This window comes from Phacochoerus africanus, chromosome 10 (genome assembly GCF_016906955.1).
Source record: "Phacochoerus africanus isolate WHEZ1 chromosome 10, ROS_Pafr_v1, whole genome shotgun sequence".
In the NCBI taxonomy this organism is placed as follows: domain Eukaryota; kingdom Metazoa; phylum Chordata; class Mammalia; order Artiodactyla; family Suidae; genus Phacochoerus; species Phacochoerus africanus.
The window spans coordinates 86,558,303-86,582,958 of NC_062553.1; the positions used below are offsets into that span (position 1 = coordinate 86,558,303).

The following is a 24,656-nucleotide window of genomic DNA, read 5'->3' on the forward strand; positions in this document are numbered from 1 at the left end:
CAAGACCTATGATCAGGAAGAATATTAACTTTATTATGCAGATTATAATTTAACCACCAAAATGTGAAATAAATAGATTATGCTTATCCTAGGTTAGCAATGGCAGACACTGTTCACTGAATTAAGATGGGAAACTTTTAAAAAATCTTTTATTAAAGTGTAGATGATTTACATTGTTGTGCCAATTTCTCAATTATACATTTACATACATTCTTTTTAATATCCTTTTCCATCATGGAAAGATGGGAAGCCTTTTAGTATATCTATTTAGTATAACATTTTCAATTTCACTGAATGTAGATAGTACTCTCTATTAATAAAGTGTAAAAAAAGTTTGTTTTTAATTACCAAAGTGAGCGCATAAATAAAAACTAAATAACAATTGAAAAACATTAACTGATCTTTTTATCTCTAGGTGGAGAATCAAACAAGTCTTGGATTTTTGTTTTTTGATGCTGTATGCCCAACCCAAAGCCAGGTATTACTTACAGGTAAAACCTTTTTTTTTGCTTTTTTTTAGGGTTGCACCCGTGGCATCTGGAAGTTCCTGGGCTAGGGTTTTAATTGGAGCTTCAGTTGCCTATCTATGTCACAGCCGTGGAAATATCACATCCAAGCCACATCCTTGACCTACACCAAAACTTGTGTCAACTCAATATCCTTAAGCTACTGAGAAAGGCCAGGGATCAAACCCATATCCTCATGGATACTAGTCAGGTTTTTAACCTGCTGAGCCACAAGAGGAACTCCTAAAACCTTCTTAAATTTTTAATTTAAAGTGGAAATATTATATTTTCTCTCTCTCCTTTGATTCTTTCCTCTTTGATTTTATTCCTCCACTTTATATTTATAGAATAGAAAATATCCACTATATTAAAATGCCAAAAGGAAGCTTTAAATTGATTCTATATTTGTCGTCTTGCTGGGTCACTATTATAGTCGCTGAAGCAAACTGAAATTCTCAAGTTAGAAAAAAGTAGAAATTGTACTGCTTACATTTCTCTGCCCACAAGTATTAAACAAACATATTTTGAGTGCTTGTGTCAGACAGTATATATGCTTATGATTGTTACCTTACCTTACCACATTTGACACTACAATGACTTATTTGTGCAATAAATCAGTTGTATATAGGTTGTACCCCCCCACATTTCTGCATACTGTTAAATTGCTGCAATACTACATTTCCAAACAGTTAGTATATGCCTCATCACATGAAAGACAATGTGCACTTGTGAGAGGAGTTGGCACAGTGTCTGTTATCAGAGAATCGAGAGAGGGAATTAGAAAAAGGCCTGAAGCCAGGTTTCTTTTTTATTGGAAGAAAAAAAAAAAATCCCTTTAGGAGTTCCTGTTTTGGCTCAGCAGGTTGAGAACTGACTAGTATCCATGAGAATGCGGGTTCAGTCTCTGAACTCACTCTGGATTAAAGGATCTGTCATTGCCGAAAACGGTGTAGGATGCAGACGCAGGTCGGATCCAGTGTTGCTGTGGCTGTGGTGTAGGCCAGCAGCTACGGCTCCTATTCGACACCTAGCCTGGGAGCTTCCATATGCCTCGGCCCTAAAAAGAAAAAAAAAAAAATCCCTTATGATTCCTAGTTAGTGGCGACATAATAGAAACATGAGATCAAGCCAATGTACCCATCCCATTTTCAAACAACAGATTCTGTTTTATCCTCTCACTTGTACCCAAGGCCTTGCACATCTTCCCGAATCTTTTAGGAGGCCTTCTTTTTCTCCAGACTCCACATAACATGCATTATATCTCCCCCCTCTCCTCCCTGCAGCAGACACACACTTTATGGAGGATTATTTAGGCTGATTGGTACAATCCTTGTAACCAGTTGGTTGGGGTGAGAGTGTCAGCTCCCTTTTGTCATCACTTTGCCAAACACAACATCTGGTGCTAGAACAAGGCACCTGTCATCTAAGCATAGAGCCAGTTAGTCTTTACCTAGAGACTGGAGTATTTGCGAAGGTGAAAGTGGATTCAGATAAATGGAATTTTCCAGGGAGGATTTAGATTGCATGTTATTTATTGGTACCTAGGAAAGAAACAGATCATCTCTGGTCTCAAAATCAGAAAATAAAAATTGATTAACAGGAGATGCCCTCAATGAATCACACAAAAATCAACCTGTTACCTCATAAAAGCATGTTTTCAGTGTATCCTATTGAAAGTATTTTCAGTTTTCAAGCTAATATAATTTTTTCTATGGAAGCATCCAAGTGCTAATGCCTTTTGGGTTTTTTTCCAGCTAGAAGATGACATCATAGCTAACAAGATGTATTTCACAAAAATCGCAGATTTTGTACATAACATAACTTCGAATAATTGGTTTTATATTGAGTTTTCAATTCTAGGATTTATAGGTAAGCAGCGGATCAATTTTGTGGGGTCAAGATTTTTAGTACACAGTAATGCTAAAAGTTTTTAAGAACGTATTAAATAATTTGTTACTAATTGGAGAGGAATGGCAGGATTTCTATAAAGGTGCTATGAGTTTAATATTAAAATCAGATTCAAGAATCCGAATGTCAGAAAATGTATTTTTAAACAATTTTTTTCTAGATGGACAGTATAAATAAGCAGATTGACATATATTCACATATTATAAAAACACAAGGCAGCTAGCTACCGCTTGCTAAATGCTGTCTGAGTCAGGGGCGCTTGTTAGCACAATGACTAAGATGTACTTTTCCCTGTTTTACATGGAAAAATACTCAAAGCCAAATAATTGAAGTTGTAGAGGAAGGAATTTTAACAGGACTGTTGTACTTTGAAGTCCCTGTAATTTCTAGTATGCTGAAAAAAACATAAAAACAGGAGTTATACCCACCACAGTAAAGTTCCTAAAATGGTGCCCATGATGTGATTTTTTTTAATGATTCTTCTATAGATTTTCCTTTTCTTTCCCTCCATTCATTCCTCCTTTCCTTCTATCCATTTTTCTTATATTTGACTCTCACAGCAGCAAGCTGAGGTGCCAAACTCATTCTATGCTGCATTGTTGTTTCAAGCAGGAGCTCTCTCCAGTTTTATTCTTTTGCTTTAAGCCCAACCCCTACCTCCTCTTCCTCCCACTCCTGTATTAGGTTTTCACTCTCTCTCTCCATATATGTATGTATGTATGTATGTATGTGTGTATATCTATATATATGTGTGTGTATATATATATATAGTCCTTTTAGGGTCCCACCCATGGCATATGGAGGTTCCCAGGCTAGGGGGTGAATTGGAGCTATACCACAGCCACAGCAACATGGGATCCGAGCCGTGTCTGCGACCTACACCACAGCTTATGACAACACTGGATCCTTAACCCGCTGAGTGAGGCCAGGGATTGAACCTTTGTCTTCATGGATGCTAGTCAGATACATTTCCACTGAGCCAAGACAGGAATTCCCCTCACTCAATATATTTCCTTCAGAACATGCGTGTAAATATACATATGCCATGTAAAATATTTGGTGTTTATCATTGAAAATTCACATAAATGGGAATGTGATAAGCCTGTTTCTATTCCTTACATTTTTGTCCTCAAAACTAGATTTTGTAACTGTTAATATATTGCTTTTTGACCACTTATTCCCCCAAAATTTTGGAAAGTGGCGTGGAATCCAATTTTAAGGCCCCAAAAGTTTTTTTCAACACAGCTCAGATCCTGCGTTGCTGTGGCTGTGGCATAGGCTGCCAGCTGCAGCCCCAGTTCAACCCCTAGCCCAGGAATTTCCATATGCCACAGGTTCAGCCCTAAAAAGAAAAAAAAAATGTGAATATTTACCTGAATCTTACACCCTCAACTTTATTTTAAAATTACAGATGCAATGTATTAGAATAAATGCTTGCATGTATTTAAATCTTACTTTAAAATATAGTAAATCTTTAAGATTCTTAAATTCTTTAAGAATCATAAATATAAGAGAAAAATAGTGGTTTTATGAAATAATGCTCAAATATTGAAGTAATCTGTATTACTTTATCGATCTACCATTTGTAGATGGATAAAGTTCTACAAAAGACAGTTTACAAATCACAGTTCCTGAAGAAATCAGTAAGACTGCAGCTCCTATACTCCTATTTATATATCTTACACTTGATTCTCATTAGTTGTCAAAGTTGATTTCCTGAGAGTACTCACTCTTCTAAGCTTGCTTCTGGGCTTACTTTTCTCCCCAGAAGTGGTAATTCTTAATACTGAAGCATATATGTTACTTTGTTTCATTATTCCCCAACCTCATTAATGCTTTACACTTTATTTCTAAGGAATAATATATATTTAATTTTTAATAGTTGTTTATTTACTCTTTTCCCATGTTAACAGAATGAACAATTATATTTAAAGGTTATGTTATGATCTATCGTGTAGGCACTAAAGAGGTTTTTTGTTCACTTTTTCTCCGTAGGAAAGCTGTTTAAATCTGAGGATTTAATTGACTTTGTACGATTTTTTTTAATGTTCTACAAAGATAAACCCATAGACTTGCTCTTGGGGGACATTTTTCAAGTAAAGATGTGTAACCCAGGAGAAGCCCTTGTGAGTATTTCTTTGCTTCATATTTTAGAAAAATACAATCTTTCTAATGTAATTACCTAAATTTTGTTTACACAACCAAATCTGGTTAGTGCATCTCAGTAATAACAGAGCTAGTACACAGAAAACAGCAAAGAGATAAAAGAACTGAACTACACCATCAACCATCTGGATTTAAATGATATTTAAAAAAACACTACCTCCAACAACATTAGGAAGCACATTCTTTTAAAATAAACTTAGACCTATCACCAAAATAGACATGTCTTGTATCATCAAACAAATCTTAACAAATTTAAATTGAAATCGTAAAACATATATTCTCTGACAACAATGGACTCAAAATAGAAATTAGTAACGGAAAGATAACTGAAACATCTAAAAATACCTGGAAGTTAAACAACACGTTTTAAAATAAACTATGAGTGAAAGAGGAAGTCTTAAAGAAAATTAGAAAATATTTTGAACTGAATGAAAACAGAAATACAGGGTATAAAAATTTGTGTGATGCAGCTAAAGCACTGCTTAAGGAGAAATTTGTAGCATGACATCTTTATCTTAGAAGAGAAGAAAGATCTCCCATTAATAACTTGGCCTCCACTTTAAGAAACTAAAAAAGGGCAAAATAAACCAAAATCAAGCAGAAGGAAGACAATAATAACTAAGAGCAGAAAGCAACCAATTGAAAACATAAAAGCTGTGGAGAAATTGAAACCAAAAGCTGGTTTTTTTCAAAAGAGCAATAAAACTGACAAATCTCTGACAATACCAATAAAGAAAACCTGAAGATATAAATTACCAATATTAGAATGAAAGAATATGATACAGATATATATGTGTATATATATAATGTATTGACAAATTAGACTTTATCAAAATTAAAACTTCGGTGCTGCAAAATTTACTTTTAGGATAAGATGTCACAAACTAGGAAAAAATTTGCAAATTCCATTTATATATGTATGTATATAATACTAATAAAATATGTACATTACCTATATGCTAAAAACTTCAAAAGATGAAATAGACATACCACAACCATGGATTGGGAGACTCAACATAGTAACTATGCAACTGCTCTCCCAACTGATATTTGAATTCAGCATAATTCTAATCAAAATCCCAGTAAGGTTTTCTTTGGTGGGTATAAACCTTGTTTTAACATTTTGAGAAAAGGCAAGGTAACTAAATTAGCTAAATGATTTGGAAAAAGAATGAAATTGGACCCATCATCAGATAACTTGATCTTAAATCTTACTATGAAGTTATGGTAATCAGAACAAGTCTTTAGAGGCAAAGGGGTAAACATATAGACCCATGGAATGGAACAGCCCAAAAATAGGTCCACAAAAAATATGGCCAACTAATATTTGACAAAGGGACATACTTAATTCAATGGAGAAGGAATAGTCTTTCAACAAATGTGTATTGGATCAGTTGTATTTTTTTAAAAAGGGTCTCAACCTAAACATCACATCTTATGCAAGCATAGCTCAATCATTTATCTAAATATAAAACATAAAACTATAAAACATTTAGAAGAATATATAAGAAACATCTTCAGGACCCAGGACTAGGTAAAGAATTCTTAGACATGTCACTAAATACTAGATCCATTTTTGAAAAGTTGATAAATGAGACTTCATCAAAATTAAAACCTTTTGTGTTGCAAAATTTACTATTAAGAGGATAAGATGCCATAGACTAGGAAAAGATTTGTAAATTCCATATGCAACAGGGACTTGTATTCAGAATATATAAAATACTTTCAACACTCGACAACAGGAAAAGAACCCAGTTGAAAAATAGACACAAGACTTGAACACACATCTCTCAAGGTAGTTTCTCTCTTAACTGCAATAAGCAATGAACTCACCTTTGCTTTATCAGCAGGTTATTTGGTGAGTATTTTGGGGGAGCCAGTATTTGATAATACTGTCCCACTGGAACTTTTATTAATAGATTAGATGGTATTACCATATTTGCTAAATTCTAACTCCTCAACTGATTTTATCTCATCTTAATTTAGTTTCATGTTAAAATAAGTCTAGATTATTTAATTACTCTATGGTTATAAAATAATTATTTAATATATTTCATACATGTTAGTTAACTTTGGTAGAAATGCCTATTTAAAATTATTGTGTACATAAACTTGAGATGTATTTTATGAATTTTCTATGTATATGTCACATAAAATAATTCTCATGTAACAATCATAATAATTTAAAATGTTTGTTTTTAATAGAAGAGAGGTCATTTTATTTTTAAAAAGTTATACAAGTCTTTTCCCATTAAGTATAATATTGGCTTTTTGTCTTAATCACATACTTTTTCTTTTCTTATAATTTTTTTTTATTTTCCCTCTGTACAGCAAGGGGGTCAGGTTATCCTTACATGTATACATTACAATTACATTTTTCCCCCCACCCTTTCTTCTGTTGCAACATGAGTATCTAGACAAAGTTCTCAATGCTACTCAGCAGGATCTCCTTGTAAATCTATTCTAAGTTGTGTCTGATAAGCCCAAGCTCCCGATCCCTCCCACTCCCTCTCCCTCCCCCTCCCATCAGGCAGCCACAAGTCTCTTCTCCAAGTCCATGATTTTCTTTTCTGAGGAGATGTTCATTTGTGCTGGATATTAGATTCCAGTTATAAGTGATATCATAGGGTATTTGTCTTTGTCTTTCTGGCTCATTTCACTCAGTATGAGATTCTCTAGGTCCATCCATGTTGCTGCAAATGGCATTATGTCACTCTTTTTTATGGCTGAGTAGTACTCCATTGTGTATATATACCACCTCTTCCGAATCCAATCATCTGTCGATGGACATTTGGGTTGTTTCCATGTCCTGGCTATTGTGAATAGTGCTGCAATGAACATGCGGGTGCACGTGTCTCTTTTAAGTAGAGTTTTGTCCGGATAGATGCCCAAGAGTGGGATTGCGGGGTCATATGGAAGTTCTATGGATAGATTTCTAAGGTATCTCCAAACTGTTCTCCATAGTGGCTGTACCAGTTGACATTCCCACCAACAGTGCGGGAGGGTTCCCTTTTCTCCACAGCCCCTCCAGCACTTGTTATTTGTGGATTTATGAATGATGGCCATTCTGACTGGTGTGAGGTGATATCTCATGGTAGTTTTGATTTGCATTTCTCTTATAATCAGCGATGTTGAGCATTTTTTCATGTGTTTGTTGGCCATCTGTATATCTTCTTTGGAGAAATGTCTATTCAGGTCTTTTGCCCATTTTTCCATTGGGTGATTGGCTTTTTTGCTGTTGGGTTGTATAAGTTGTTTATATATTCTAGAGATTAAGCCCTTGTCAGTTGCATCATTTGAAACTATTTTCTCCCATTCTGTAAGTTGTCTTTTTGTTTTCTTTTGGGTTTCCTTTGCTGTGCAAAAGCTTTTCAGTTTGATGAGGTCCCATGGGTTTATTTTTGCTCTAATTTCGATTGCTTTGGGAGACTGACCTGAGAAAATATTCATGATGTTGATGTCCGAGAGTTTTGCCTATGTTTTCTTCTAGGAGTTTGATGGTGTCCTGTCGTATATTTAAGTCTTTCAGCCATTTGGAGTGTATTTTTGTGCATGGTGTGAGGGTGTGTTCTAGTTTCATTGCTTTGCATGCAGCTGTCCAGGTTTCCCAGCAATGCTTGCTGAATAGACTTTCTTTTTCCCATTTGATGTTCTTGCCTCCCTTGTCAAAGATGAATTGACCATAGGTGTCAGGGTTTATTTCCGGGTTCTCTATTCTGTTCCATTGGTCGGTCTGTCTGTTTTGATACCAGTACCACACTGTTTTGATGACTGTGGCTTTGTAGTATTTCTTGAAGTCTGGGAGAGTTATGCCTCCTGCTTGGTTTTTGTTTCTCAGGATTGCTTTGGCGATTCTGGGTCTTTTGTGGTTCCATATAAATGTTTGGATTGTTTGTTCTAGTTCTGTGAAAAATGTCGTGGGTAATTGGATAGGGATTGCATTGAATCTGTAGATTTCTTTGGGTAGTATGGCCATTTTTACAATATTGATTTTTCCAATCCATGAACATGGAATATCTTTCCATTTCTGTACATCTTCTTTGATTTCTTTGATTAAAGTTTTATAGTTCTCGGCATATAGGTCCTTTACCTCCTTGGTCAGGTGTATTCCGAGGTATTTGTTAATCACATACTTTTTAAGAAGAAGGTGAGAAGGGTGTAATTCGGTATAGGAACTAAATCTATGAGTGGGGAGAAAATAGCATAGTCTGAAAGAAATTGATAGCTAGGAGATATTAAAAATTTCATGTTATTGGGATAAAGAGAAAGGAGAGGAAAGTTACAGTTGGTAAAACAGTAGCCTGATTTTATAATGAAATTAGCAGAGTTCATGAAAATACCTGTTTTTGTATCTTAACTTCTTTGTTCCATTATTCTTATGAAGAAAAAGCTGAGAATTAAATGTTGTGTTAAATTTTAAAGTTCTGCCATCAGTAAGCGCAATAAAAAGGAGTATTTGGGTTTATGCATAAGATTGTCGTTTCTCTTACTTTTCCCCCAGGAAAAATGTATAGAACGAAATAAGCATATTCGTATTCGATATAAACCTTCTCTTTTCCAACATGTGGGGATACAGTCATCATTCCCTGGACGAGAACAATATTTCAAAGTAAGTAATTTGAAGTGTAACTCGAGTAATATACAGTGTTTCATGAACTTATAAATTATTTAGCAAAGGAGTGATGAGAACCTAAGAGACTATAAAATTGTTTAAGTGCAGTTCATAACCAGCTATGATAGAAAAAATAAAAATCATTTTAAAATAAAATACAATACAGTTCATCTTATGACAGAACTACTTGTTATGAAGACCAGCTTTCTTTACAAGACCCAAGTTATCTATCATGGTTGGGAAAAATCCAGCTTTCGTAAACGTTAATGCCTTACTGCTCCTGGCTGTGCAATTCAAATTATGAGACTTAAAAAAAAGTGTTTTGAAATTATTATAAAACTCATAAATTTAGTCTGACATTCAAAATTATAAAAGAATATTTCAAAACTAACATCTGTAATTGTTGATTTTAAATGTATCAACATTCTTATTTCAGACCACTGTTTAACCACATGAACAAAAACTCAGCATTATTTGGTTTTTAATCATTCCTAAGTTTTTTTTTTCTTTCTTTTTTTTTTGTCTTTTTAGCTATTTCTTGGGCCGCTCCTGCGGCATATGGAGGTTCCCAGGGTAGGGGTCGAATCGGAGCTGTAGCCACCGGCCTATGCCAGAGCCACAGCAACGCGGGATCCGAGCCGCATCTGCAACCTACACCACAGCTCACGGCAACGCCGGATCCTTAACCCACTGAGCAAGGCTAGAGATGGAACCCGCAACCTCATGGTTCCTAGTCGTATTCGTTAAACACTGCGCCACGATGGGAACGCCTTTTGTTTGTTTGTTTGTTTGTTTGTCTTTTCTTTTCCTTTTTAAGGCTGCAGCCTTGGCATAGGGAAGTTCACACGCAAGGGGTCAAATCAGACTGCAGCTGCCAGCCTATATTACAGCCACAGCAATGCCAGAGCTGAGCCATGTCTGTGACCTACCCCACACCTCACTGCAACACCCGATCCTAAACCCACTGAGTGAGGCCAGGGATGGAACCTGCATCCTCATGGAGACTAGTCAGGTTCGTAACCTGCTGAACCACAAGCAGAACTCCAGTTTTTCATCATTTTTGACAACCATGTTATTTGTACTTGATTCAGCATCTTGGTGGGGTAGAAAAAGCAAAGATTTCAGAGTCAAAAGAGCTATTTATTAGTTTTGTGGCCTGTGTACATGATACAGGGCAAGCCCTACCACTCCTCTGAAAATCTATAAACTGAGGAGCTCAAATTAAACAATCCTTAAGATTTCTTTCACTTTTGAAATGCTATTGACATCTCTATCCTCTTCATTTCTTTGCACAACAAATCAAATGATTGCTTTAATCCTCTGTAAATTGAAATGAGACAGATGTACATATGCATCCTCCTATCACTTCATCCATTGTTTGTGACCTGCCCTCTTCCTACCTTTTCTACTCTGTATTTATTGTACTGTACTCTTTGAAACAGTACCTCATAGTGTGAACTTGGCAAACATCAGCTGTTAGCTATCTGGCAAGGTGGCATTCAAGATTAAAAGTGTCTGGAATAATCAAAATTTAACACTTATGAATCTTTATGCAAAAGGAAATACCATTAAAATACATAAAAAATAGTCACAGATGTTGCAGAAAGAAATTGAGCTCTACCATTCTGTTTGTTGATGCTATTATAGGGATTCTTTTTTCCACTATATATTTTCTTTTGCCAGATAAGATATTTTAACCTTATCTTTGTAAATTCATGATAAAATGTACTTCTAATCACTCATAATTCGATGTTATAATCTGAGTTTTTTTCTTTTTTTCTTCATACCACATGAAACAGAAATAACAATCTAGTGATGTCAAATGTGATTATATTTAAGTTATTTTTTAAATTTCTAACAGGATATCTATTATTAGGAATTTCATAATTCCAACACCGTCTTTAAAAATGATCAGAATCATTGTTTGGGAAAAAATGGTGTAACAAGGATAAATATTTCTCAACTTTCTTCATAGTGGACAAGAGATTATATCATATTTTTTTAAAAAGTTAAACCTTCGATAATTAAGTGGTAAGTTTCAAATTGATATAAATGTATATATAGATGTTTGTTATATTATGCTGTTTTATGTTATTTTATATCCCTACATTGTGTGTATTTTTAAAGTTTATTCATGTGATTTTCTGATATATTCACTAATACCATGTTTTAGAAAAACCAGGAGTTCCCGTCGTGGCGCAGTAGTTAACGAATCCGACTAGGAACCATGAGGTTGCAGGTTCGATCCCTGCCCTTGCTCAGTGGGTTGACGACCCCGCGTTGCCGTGAGCTGTGGTGTAGGTCGCAGATGCGGCTTGGATCCCACGTTGCTGTGGCTCTGGCATAGGCTGGCAGCTACAGCTCCGATTCGACCCCTAGCCTGGGAGCCTCCATACGCCTCGGGAGCGGCCCAAGAAATGGCAAAAGACAAAACAAACAAACAAACAAACAAACAAAAACCAAAAAACAAACAAAAAAGAAAAAAAAAGAAAAACCAATTGCCTTTTCTCTTTTTATCATGTACTGTGGATATACAATGAATTTGGAGACAATAGATCTGAGTTCGAAGCCTCATTCTTATCAATAGACAGGTAAATAATTAAATGAAAAAAGCCAGGTGCAAAAGACTACATACTGTATGACTCTATTTGTATAAAATTCTAAAATAGGCAGATCCTGATATCTTATTATGATTTTAATTTTCACTTCTTTAGTGACCAGTGATGCTGAGCATCTTTTCATGTGCTTCATATATTTTATACATTAGTATACATATAAATATATGTAATGACATACATTTTGATATGTTTTATGAAATATCTTATCAAATATTTTTCCACATAAAAAATTGGGCTGTTTACCTTTTTATTTTTGAATTGTTATAACTGTGTGTAGTCTGACTGCAAGTCTCGACTATGCCTTGCCCTTTCATTTTTTAACAGTGTCTTTCAATAAGCACAATTTCAAACAATTTTAATTTTGATAGAGTTCATTCTACCTAAACCTCCACTCTATCAGTATAATATCATTGGTTAGCTCAGTATTCAATAATTTTATAATTATGAATGCTATTTGTACTAAAACTACATAGTATAATCTTTCCACTCTTTATTACAAACTTTTTTTCCTTTGGAGTTTTGTTTGCTTTATTTCAGTGTGCTTATCACCAGTTCAACCTCAAATTCTCTGTAAATTATCTAAATCTTTTCTCATTGTATTCAAATATTTTAAAACATCATGAATGAGCAGTTCCCAGTGTGGCTCAGTGGGCTAAGAACCCGAGGTTAAGAACCTCATAGTCTCCATGAGGACACAGGTTCGATCCCTGGCCTCTCTCAGTAGGTTAAGGATATGGTGTTGCTGTGAGATATGGTGTAGGTCACGGGGCGTAGCTCGGACCTGGTGTTGCTGTGGCTGTGGCTGTGGCGGAGGCCGGCAGCTGCAGCTCCAATTCAACCCCTAGGCTGGGAACTTCCATATGCTGCAGATGCAGCCCTAAAAGGAAAAAAAAAAAAATCATGAATGAATGTTGAATATTATCAAATGCTTTTCTGCATTTCTGTCACTTTCTAATCTTGACAAATCTCTCTGCAGAGCCTTCTGACCAGCTCTGACAGATAGCTTAGGAACCTCCTGGGGCTCCCTTTGTCTCTTGAGTTGATTCCCCTGTTTTCTGGATCCTAATCTGTATCATTCTTGGTTTACTGCATCCACCAGTCATTTCTTGAGAAAGACTGAGGTGTTAAGTCTTGGGGAAATAAAACATCTTAAAATGACAGCATTCTGTTAAACTTGTTAAATTGGCTGGGCAGACAATTCTGAATTGGAGATGATTCTCCCTCCCCACCCCGATTTTTTTGTTTGTTTGTTTGTTTGTTTGTTTAGGGCTGTACCTGTGGCATATCGAAGTTCCCAGGCTAGGGATCAGTTGGAGCTGTAGCCACTGGCCTATGCCACAGCCACAGCAACACTGCTGTATCTGACCGACATCTGTGACCTGTGCCACAGCTCACATCAACACTGGAGCCTTAACCCACTGAGCGAGGCCAGGGATCAAACCCACATCCTCATGAATACTAGTTGGGTTTGTTACCACTGGGCCACGATGGGACCTCCCCACCTAGATTTTTGAAGGCATTCAATAATGTAGCTCTTGAAAAATAGTTAAAGCTATTCTAATTCCTGTGTCTTTGTGTAAGACCAATTTTCCCATCTCTAAACCTTTAAAAATGTTCTTGTATTTGGGTTCTACAATTTCGTGACGATGCTATGGGTCTGTCTTTATCTATGGTGCTTGATATATGGTGGGACTTTTTAATCTGGGAACTCCTGCTTTGACTCTGGAAAATATCCTTAATTTTTTTGGTTGATAAATTTTGCCCTCTATTTTCTATGCTCTTTTTAGAAAACCCCTTTTCAAATGTTAGATTTCTTGGCCCAGTATTCTCCCTCTTCTACTCTCTCCTTCTCTATTTTCTATTTGCTTTACTTTCTGGGAATTTTTCTAATTTTGTGTTTCATCCTTTTTTTTTTTTTTCTTTTCACAGCCACACCTGAGACACCTGGAAGTTCCCAGGCTACGGGCTGAATTTGAGCTGCAGCTGCTGCCTACTCCCACAGCCACAGCAATGCCAGATCCGAGTCACTTCTGCAATCTACACCACAGCTCACTGCATCGTCAGGTCCACAACCCACTGAGGGGGGCCAGGGATGGAACCTGCATCCTCGAGACTATATCGGGTCTTTAACCCACTGAGCACCAATAGGAACTCCCCTTCTGTTCTTTTATTAGTGCTTCTTTTGTTTTTTGCAAGGGAGGACAGTTTTCAATGACGTGGTTTCCTTGGTTTTTGTTTTGTTAATACGGCTTTAATTTCTAACAACCCTTTTTATTCTCCTAATGTCACTGCCTCTTTTTATTATTTATTATTTATTTATTTATTTTGTCTTTTTTTGAGGGCCGCATCTTCAACATATGGAGGTTCCCAAGCTAGGGGTCTAATCGGAGCTGTAGCTGCTGGCCTAAGCCACAGCCACAGCAATACCAGATCTGAGCCACGTCTGCAACCTACACCACAGCTCAAGGCAACGCCGGATCCTTACCCCACTGAGTGAGGCCAAGGATCGAACCTGCAACCTCGTGGTTCCTAGTCGGATTCATTTCCAGTGCGCCACGACAGGAACTCCTCACTGCCTCTTTTTATAACATTTGGTTCTTATTTTATGATTGAAATAGTTCCACTTAACCCTCTGAAGATTTTAATCATTTTTTAAAAAGATTTCTTCTTCCTGCATATTTTCTTTTTTCAAAGTTGTTTTATTTGCCCGTTTCTCATGTTAACAGGTTTCCTCATGTATCCTCATGTACCTAAGTAGGTTGTCCGTTCAAATGGAGAGAAAGCTGATAGGCAGCTCTGGCACTTGGCTGGATCTGTGCTTTTCACCGTTTGGGGAGGAGCGGCTGGGCTCTTTCCCTATGTTAGCATCTTCAAGTCTTGCTTAAATTGCTAGAGAAACTGGGAGCCAAGTGGGCAGAGGTAGTTGGAGGTTTCAGTATTTACTTTGTCAGTATTTGCTTATTTGTCCTGTTTTTCGTTACTATCCCTACCCTGGTTTGAATCTAGAAACCCTGTTTTTCTTTTGGAGAATTACCCTTCGCGAGTGGAGAAAAGATAGTCAGCTGGACCCATGGGGTGAGAGTGGGTGTCTAGGGCTTTATCCGCCTCTCACACAGACTTGCAAGCCATTCTCTAGTTTGGCCCCCTCTTCACCTCCATTTCTAGCATTGCTGGGCTTGACCCTGCAGATGGCTTCTCCATTTTCCTCTGGCAGTTGGAGATACAGCTTTCTCACACATCCTTCGTTTTGTTACCTTTGTCTTCTCCCTCATTCTGTGTATGATTTATGTGGATGGAAGTGTGTTCACACAAAATTACCATTTCACATTCCAACAGTAAAAGAGGCACATGACATACAATCAAAAGGATGCCTTAATTTTACTCACACCACTTCACCATGGAAACGTAGGTGCATATCCCATGAAGATAACCCTGCCCTCTGATGTTCAGTTAGACTTGCATCATGATGAAGGTTTTTTTTTGTTTTGTTTTGTTTTTCATCTTTTAGTTCACTGAGATCAGCAAAAGTTTGAAGCCAGGATGAGATATGGCAAAGCACATGTCCAAAGAGACCCAAAACATATTGTAGCTCAAAATATGATTGGTCCCGGGTGCTCTGTGGAGATAAAGTAGCTCAGGTGTCAAATTTCCCAGGCCCCTTCATCTGCTCTCCTATGGGTCAAGGGTCTTTCTCTTTTCATAGCTCCTTTCTGAATGTTTCCCTTCTCTCCTGCAAGAACAAAAAGCAGAACACCACCACCCCTCTTTCCCTCCAAACCTAGGAATTTGAAGTGCTTTCAGCATCCCTCACTGAAACCACATTTTCCTGTCAAAAGCAACTTCAGGGAAATAATGAACTGTCCATTTGCTAAGACTTTTAGATATTCAAAATTAGATATTTCCAAACTGATGAGAGGGTTGCAAAAATGGATTATCCCTTCCATTTCCCAAACAGAACATTTAAAAATAGAATAAAATTCAATTATATAAGATTCTTAGCTTTGTTGATATTTATCAAGTAATATACACACGGATGATTAAAAGGTAATAAAAAAGAATTCCTGGGAGTTCCTGTCATGGCTCAGTGGTAAAAAACCCTACTAGGATCCATGAGGACACAGGTTCGATCTCCGGCCTTACTCTGTGGGTTAAGGACCTGGCGCCGTGAGCTATGGTGTGGATTGCAGACAAAGCTTTAATTCAACCCCTGGCTTGGGAACTTCCATTTGCCGAGGGTTCGGCCATAAAAAGCAAAAAAAAAAAAAAAAAAAAAAAAAAGAACTCATAATAAAAGGCATCAATCCCCCACACTCCTCCAGCCCTGATTCACCAGAGGCAATAACATTTAATCATTTCTGGTTTAAACTTCTCTAGTAGTCATTTTTATATTGCTAAATAATATGCTCAGGCTGCTAATTTTTATTTCTCCACATTACTATACTACTTGCAGGATAGATGAATATTAGCTCAGATTCTTACTCATTTTTATTAAATCTTAGTCAATTTGGGCTGCCATAAGAAAATTCCACAGACTGAGTGGCTTAAACAACAGAAATATATTTCCCACAGTTCTAGGGGCTGGGTGGTCCAGGCTGAGGATGCCAGCATGGAACATTATGGTGAGGGCCCTCTTGCTGGTTTGCAGACAGCTCTTGTCTGGTTATATCATTACACCGCCAAGAGCAAAGAAGGCCCAGATCTCCTTATCCCCTTACAAAGGCACTAATCCCACTCACGAGCTTTCTACCCTCACGACCTAATCATCTCACAAAGGCCTTACTTCCAGATACACTGGGGATTTAAACTTCAACATATGAATTTGAGGAAAGGTGACACAAATGTTTGGTTCATGGTATGTTATTACTTTGATTATTTTGCTCTCTTTTTTCTAAGTTTTCTTTTCTGAAATTGAACTTAATAATCAGACATTAAACTTACTGAACCAGTCCTCTATATGTCATAGCTTTTATGTATTATTTTCTGTCCTTTGTTTTCCTATGGACCAGGTAGGTTCTTTGACTAACATGTTTATTGAATTTTGAGTCTTTAAAAAATTTTGTTCCTTTTTACCCAGCGTTTATTTGTTTTGAGGATATTTTTCTCAGATCTCTGAGCATTAGTTAGATCTTTCTGATAAACATTTTAAAAATTCTCTTCTGCATTTTGAATGAGCTGTTTTTCTGTAGTCAGATCAGTCTGTTTATTTTGATCTTTTTCAGTTATACTGCACGCTTTTTCAAATATTTAGTGATTCTTGGTTGTCTGGTGGTGCTCTGGGTAAATGTTATTTCCTCTCCCTCAGCCCCCACCCCTGCCCTGCATCTATCTTTGTATTTATTTGTAAAATTGGCAGGGATGAGGCTTCCTGGGAGGTTTTGGTACCTGGATAGAACTTGTTGGTTGGCAAACAGTGTTTTAGATGATATGAATGGCTAGATTGTGATTGTTTTGTGTTGGAGGTTTGGTTGTGTAGGTTTTTTCCATAGTGGTTTGAGGGAATCTGTTCTTGGGCACTGGTACACACACTGCCTGTGCTAGTTACATCCAGATGGCTCATTAAGCTTTTATTAAAAAGATTGTGTGCGCCTTCTGGGATGGAAGTCCTGGCGGCTCAGGTGTGGGCTGTGAGCGCTCCCCACACAGACTCATTTCAGACTTCAGGTTTTGCCCCTGTTCGGCTCCCATCTTCCATTGAATTGTCCATCTCCATGGCACCCCCGGTCCTCTGTGTCTGGGTTACAGATTCCTCACCTCTGCTCTATCAGTGCCCCTTCCTCCATCAGATGTAGATGTCTCATAAGTAGTGTTAGTCACCGAGGCTGAGGATTGCCTCCATTCTTTCGGTGTTTGGACTTACTGCCTTTTCTGTTCATATGCTATCATTTCAGTGGTGTCTTGCCGTCCACCACCTTGAACCGAGATGTTGGATAGTTCAGTTTTTTTTCAACTTTTAATGTTATTGTGTAAAATAAGATTTATGTACATGGCTCCAGAGAGATCAATGTCACCCTCCTTTTCTTGGCTGCAGCATGTAGCAGCTTGAAGTGGGATCTTAGTTCCCAGACTAGGGACTTAACCTGAGCAGCAGCTGTGAAAGTGCTGAATCCTAACCACCAGACCACCAGGGAACTCCCATACCCTCTTTTCTTTAACCAGGATGAACATAGCAACACTTTCATTGCTCTGTTTTCTGTAATGTTCTTTCTTTTAGACCTTTAAAACAGTGTTTGAAAAAAAGTAAAATTTATTCCTTAACCAGCTAAATTATGTGTTACACTTCTCGCAAAATTTATTTTTAAAATTACCTATAGTTTGTTAAACAGAAAATAATTTAGCTTATCTGTAGCTTACAGTTCAAAAATAATAATTTAATAATATAAAAATTCATCTTAGTGAAGAATTTGCTTAGTTTTACAAATTTTGAGATTTCGTCTCTCTTTAGTATCACTGTTCTTTATCATATTATGTTCTACAGCTAGAATAAAGATTTCAACTAAAATATCTTAGTATTAATAACTTCTGAAAACTCAAATAAAATAAAGATTTTCTGTTAGTTGATAAGCCAGAGAATAGTATGTTTTATAATTTTCCAGTGCTTCATTCTACATGAAGCCACCTTCCTTTTTCCACAGAACACTGGGGATAAGGCAGAGTGTTTCAATATGTGCAGGTAGCTTGCCAGATAAAATACAGGACACCCAGTTAGTTTGGAGTTTCAATTGAACAATGACTTTGCTTTGCTGTTTTGCTAAGTCTGGTAAGCCTGGTTGGAGGTGACAGAAGGCGAGGAAGTAGAAGGATACTTCCCATCAAGATGCATTGACTAACTTAAGTACTTTATTAAAGAATGAGACACAGCATGTTTGTATTTTCTTCAAAATTGTTGTTTAAACTTTTATGTTGTATCTTTTATGTAAAGAGGGAGGTGGTATAAAGGACAGAATAAGGAAAGAGTATTATCAAGAAATTGTGAAAATTATGACAATCTTATGAATCAGTAATATGTTATTTCTAGATGTTATAGGTTTCTTACTTTTATTATAGGAATATGAAGAAATTAATCTTAATAAGAAGGTCTGTAATATCTTGGAACCTCAGAACACCATGATTTCTAATGGCATCTTTCAGAAACTATAATAATAAAGACAGATAATTATATAGGAGGAAACAGTGAACCAGCTAGTAGACTTGAAAGTATTAAATTGCCTCTTATGTCAAGAAAAGTTAGAGCATTTGTTTATGATGCTTGTACTCTATTACAATTTATTGTAAAAATAGTAAAGATGGGGAAGTTTTAAAAATTAAGAAATATATTTTGTTGACTTAGATAGTGATGTTACTATATACTCTCAATAAATAGCTGAAAGTTCAGAAACTTGCTGTTGTCACGGACAAGAACTGGTTCTGTGTGAACTGGTATATGTTCTTATCCATTTTGTTAAGCTATCTAAAATAGAAAGCACATGTTTAAGCAACTTTGGGTCTGGTAGTGCCCCAATATCTTGTCTTTTTAATATACGCATTTAAAACTCTAAACTTACCCCTAAGTGCCATTTGAGCTGATTAACAAACATCTTGATGTGAATGTGTCCTGATACTCATTCAGTTCTAAATATTTCATATTTTCTCTTATTATTGCCTTTTTAACTCATGGGTTATTTGGGAGTATGTATTCTTTGATATATTGGTTTTGCCATTTTTTTGTTGTTGATTTATCATTTAATTACATTGTTCTTAGCTTTGTGTGATAAAACTTGAGAACTGTTATGAATTCTTGCATTTCATATGAATTTTAGAAGAATGTATTGTCTCTGTATTGTATGCTTCCTTTAAAATATGCTTAACTTGCTTGCTTTTTATTGAAGCATAATTGATTTACTTTTTTTTGTTTTTATAAATGTTAATTTTGTACTTTAAATATATCTTCTTTAAAAATTCCTATTCATTGGATGCCTAGTTTTCTTATATCAGACTTTTAAATTTATTTGTTCAAGTCTTTTAAATCTTACTAATTCACCAGTTTATTACAGGAGTCTATTAAATTGTACTGTTCTTCCTCTTGTTATTCTATTGAGTTTTACTTTATGATTTTGAGAAATAAGAGATATTCTTTCATTCTTGTTCATCATAAAATATGAAAATCTTAATTTATACTACTGTATTATCTTTGAGTGCCAAAGCGTCATACATTTACCTCAAGATACCAAAGTAGAAAGAGAATATGAAGGATGAACTGGTCACGTGTCCATTTCATTTTCTCCTTTTAGAGAAAGAAGCTGAAAGTATCTCAGGATTTGTTGTGTGTACCCCTATATGGACCTTCCACCCTGTGGCAGAATTTCAACAATTATGAACAAATAACGGGAGCTAAATCTGGGCAGGCATTTTCACAGGGAAACCATCATCTTATGGGTTTTTTCCCCTTACTTCACGTGGTGTATATTTTTGATGCTGTGTTGATATTAATAGCCACTCACAGGCAATGAATCATGAGCTGAAAGATTTTTGTTTTACTGATATGGTTTTCTTTTTCAAAGCCTAGACAAAATGAGTTTTTCTTAGGAAAGTGCAGTTTACCAAATTGCTGCAAATAAAGACAGAAACCTTAAATCAGCTGATTTTCATAGAGGAGACCAAAAGTTATAGAGAAATAACAAAAAACGCACAAAGAGGCGCCAGGCTCAGATGACTGCATAGGGGAACACAACAAAACTTTTAGAAACCACATAGTCTCAATGTTTTAAAATTGTTCCAGAATACAGAAAGTAATGGGAAATTTACAGAATCTTTTAATGATATGAGTATAATACGAATCCCTAATCCTGATGATGATGGAGCATCATTATCAATTTATTCACACATATTACTAATTACAAATGGAAGAACAGTTATCCTACAGCAGAGAAAGCAGGCAGTGTGTCTCAGATATATTATTCTGAAAAGATCACAATTCACTTATAAGATAGTTGTGATGGATAATTTTATGTCACCTTGACTGGACTAAGGAATAATGCCCAGATTGCTGATAAAACATATTTTGGAGTGTTTCTATGAGGATGCTTCTAGAAGAGACTGGCATTTGATTCAATAGACTGAGAAAAGATCTGCCCTCACCAGCGTTGGTGGGCATCATCTAAGCTGTTGAGGGACCAAATAGAACAAAAGATGAAGGAAAGGCAAATTCTCACTCTCTCTTCTTGAGCTGGGCCATCCCTCTTACCTGGCCCTCAGGCATCCTTATCCCTGGTTCTTGGACTTTTGAACTCCAGGACTTATGCCATGGGCCTCCCTGGTTCTCACACTTTCAGGATTGTGCTGAACTATATACCAGCTTTCCTGGAGTTTGCAACAACAGATTGTGGGTCTTTTTTGCATTCATAATCAGTGAGCCAATTACTATAAGAAATCTCTTCTTGTCTGTATTTTCTCTCTCACTCTCTCTCTCTCGCCTAAATTCCCTTTCTCTGGAAAATCTTGCCTAATACAATATTCCAGCCAAAAATTCATAGCTTGCATCTAATCATGAATAAATATCAGACAAATCCATGTTGAGAGACATTCTATAGAATAATGCTAATGCATGGAAAGCAAGGAAATGTGTAGATATCACTTCAGGTTAAAGGAGACTGCAGACATATAACAATTACATGCAACATTTCATACTAGATTATATCTAGTCCTGGAAACATGCTATAAAGAACATTATTGGGACAATAGAAGAAATTAAAATATTGTCTATAGGTTAAAGTATTATAATGATGTTAAATTCCCTGAATTAGGTCACTAAACTGTGGTTACATGAGAGACTGTCCTTGTTCTTAGGAAATTTACTTAATTATTACGTAGTAAGAGGGTATGATGTATGAAACTTACTCTCAGTTGGTCCAGAGGAAAGTAGATGAGTAGATAGAAGATAAGAAAAAAGAGATAAAGTAAATATGGCAAGTACTTTGGGTAAAGAATAAATAGATCCATGTACTCTCTTTCCAAGTTTTTTGTATGTTTGAAAGTATGTACAAAGTAGAAGTAAAAGCAACAACAAAAAACCTTGGGGATACAGTTGAAGAATCCTTTCCTCCTTGATCTTTCAATTTTGACCAGGGTCTCAGTCTGAGTTCCTTTCCCCTCAAATTTACATCTCATGTTATCAAACATGGAAACAGGGAAAGAAATTCTCCAGAAAAAATGAATGATTCTGGCAGGATGATTTGGTTTATGCTGCAGTAATTTATAGCCTCAATATTTTAGTGGCTTACAATTACAAACATCTATTTCTGATCCACAATACCAGGGTAGCAAGCAAGCTCTACTCAGGTCACACAAGGACCCAGGTTGACAGAGGCTGTACCTTAACATGTGCTTCAAGAATCACTGTGGCTGGAGAAAGTATGGTGAGATGCTTCCACCTGGAACTGATACACATCACATTTGTTCACATTTCATTGGCTAAAGTAGGTCATAGCCATCCCTAAATTCTAATAACCGGAAGTACAATCCTGCCAGGTACCCAGAAAATCACTACCACAAAAGGGCTCCAATATACTTGAAATGATTTTTGACTATTTGCATTGCCTTTATAGACTCAAAAGTGAAAAGTGAAAAGAAGAGAAGTTGGCAGGAAAGAGGGTGAAAGAAAGCACTATCCATTGCTGGGACCCAGACTACTGCCTCCTTTGCCATCACCACCATTAGCTGTATTTCTCTCCTGTCAATAAACTTGATGCATTTGCCTTCTGGTTTCCTTCATCCTGCTCAGACATCCCAACAATGTTTATTATTTTTCCTGGAGATTGATAATTTGGAATCACAGCCAGGTACCTATGGCTACACACAGATCAGTCAAGCTGCTCCATCTTGTGACTTCAGGAGGGATTCATGTCCTGACACTCACATTGCACTTAGAAATGTTATCTGTGGCTGCTTTTTTTTTTTAAATTGCAGTTTATTCTGCCATTTTTCTGCTTAAAATAATTTGATGGCCCTATCTGAAAAATAAAGTTTAATTCTGTTCCTTGGCATCTAGACTCTTTGATAAACTGTCCCCAATGTACTGTTCCAGAATCACTCCCTGCCATACACTCTGCTTTTATCTAAAACTACTTTCCAGTCTCAGGATACCTCATGTTCTCTCCACAATGCTAAAAAATGCCTGTTTCCTTGGCCTTCCTAGCAGATGAAAGCACCTTCCTAGGCGCTTCCTTGATGAAATTTTCATTTAGAAAGAATGAATGGCAGCATACTCTGTTATGCTCCCACAATGTTTTGTCCATGTTGCTATTATGTAAATTATCATATACTATTGGATATTTGATTTGATGGTAAAATTATAATGGAGTAATCACCGTTCAGGCATACAAAAATGGAGTTGGGCAGCCATTGAGGACCTGGTCTCAGACATATCTCTGCACCACTGAGAACTTGAACTTTCTTTGAATTTTACCTGACCCAAGGGCACCACCAGCTATATTCAGAACACCTGCCAGCTGCAACTTATGGTCTCAAGTTCTCCCCTTGTAATTTGCAACCATTTGGACCCCCAACCAATCCTTACTTAACAAGCATCCTTATTGCTTGCCAGCTCTAATTATCATTCTTTGCCGGGGTCCAGCCCCAGCAGCCAGGAGACAACGAACAGGAGGAGGGGCTACAAACAGGCGCGGAAAGAATTGGAGCCAACTCCCTCAGCAAGTGCTGGAGATGACCCATTTATTGAAAGGAGAGCATCAGCTTTTATACATTTTACTCTTGTGCATGATTATACAAAACAACAATATATGCTAATTTATTATTCCAAACTATTCTTTTAAATTTTAAAGATTACATAAAAATACGTACAAACTGTACTTTATTCTTAGAAAATAAGTTAATAGCAAGCAGAATAATAGGTATCTAATTTTTGCTTTAACAATGATTTGGCATAAGGTGATATTCTTACCTCAAACTACCTATTGTGCTCCTCTAGCAGGCATGAACAGCCATTAATGGGGAGTGGGGTATTCACACATGGCTTGCTTTCGAGGTCAGGCTGACCTCAGACCATTAGCAGGTTGTGGGAACATAAACTGTCTTTTAAATAAACCTTACCTATTATAGAAATCTTTATTATAAAATCTATATATCAAAAGAATCTTGCCAATTATAATAATAATTTCCACCTGCTGGGTCCCAACAGGTAGCGTTTATTGTAGAAAAAAATATCTTGCCTTATAGTATCCACAATTGTTGGGCCATGGGCAACACCGAAACCACCCCCTAATCTGTCTCCATGGGGACGGACCAAAGTCCAACAAAATCCCCAGGCTTACATGGCAGTTCTGCGTAATATTTACTATTACTCCTCTGAAAGGAAACTTCCCATTCTTAGGAAAGTTCTTTATGCGTAGTTCAATTGTTTTCAACCTATTTGACAAGGGCTTAGGTTTTTAAGTAGGTAATGGCCCATGCTTGGGTGAAGCTCAGGAATTTGAGAAGGTTCCCATATTATGAGCCAAGAATGACTCACAACACACATAAGCGTCAGACAGGAAAGAAGCGCAAGAATAGAAGAAGAAATCATATTTCAGGAATTTTTACTAAACAGGATCAGCTGGGGGATTCTTTGAAACTGCTTTGCAGCTTCAGTTTCTTCAGCCTCTGCTGTAGCTTTGCTTACAGTTAGGCCTCACGCAGGATTATTCTTCTTAGCCACTTTGTGGCTCCCAGCAATTCTTGATATCAACTTGATGCAACTTCTTTCGGTTTTATAAGCCTCTCTCATTTTGTAATCATCAGAACAAAATTCAAGTGCTTCTTCAAATCTGAGTCTCCAGGCTGGAGTCCTAACAAATCCCAAATATACACCTTTTA

The 24,656-nt window shown here is 36.6% G+C and overlaps 1 protein-coding gene across 1 annotated transcript in view; it reads left to right on the plus strand.

The window, feature by feature from the left end:
- Nucleotides 1–17,505, plus strand: part of MGAT4D (MGAT4 family member D) — a 47,450-nt gene extending 29,945 nt beyond the window's left edge. The window contains exons 7-12 of the mRNA XM_047798136.1: nucleotides 416–491; nucleotides 2,261–2,375; nucleotides 4,410–4,540; nucleotides 9,082–9,189; nucleotides 14,817–14,885; nucleotides 17,386–17,505. Coding sequence (XP_047654092.1) covers nucleotides 416–491; nucleotides 2,261–2,375; nucleotides 4,410–4,540; nucleotides 9,082–9,189; nucleotides 14,817–14,885; nucleotides 17,386–17,505 — 619 coding nt within the window. The remainder of the gene's footprint in view (nucleotides 1–415; nucleotides 492–2,260; nucleotides 2,376–4,409; nucleotides 4,541–9,081; nucleotides 9,190–14,816; nucleotides 14,886–17,385) is intronic.
- Nucleotides 17,506–24,656: the final 7,151 nt, after the last annotated feature.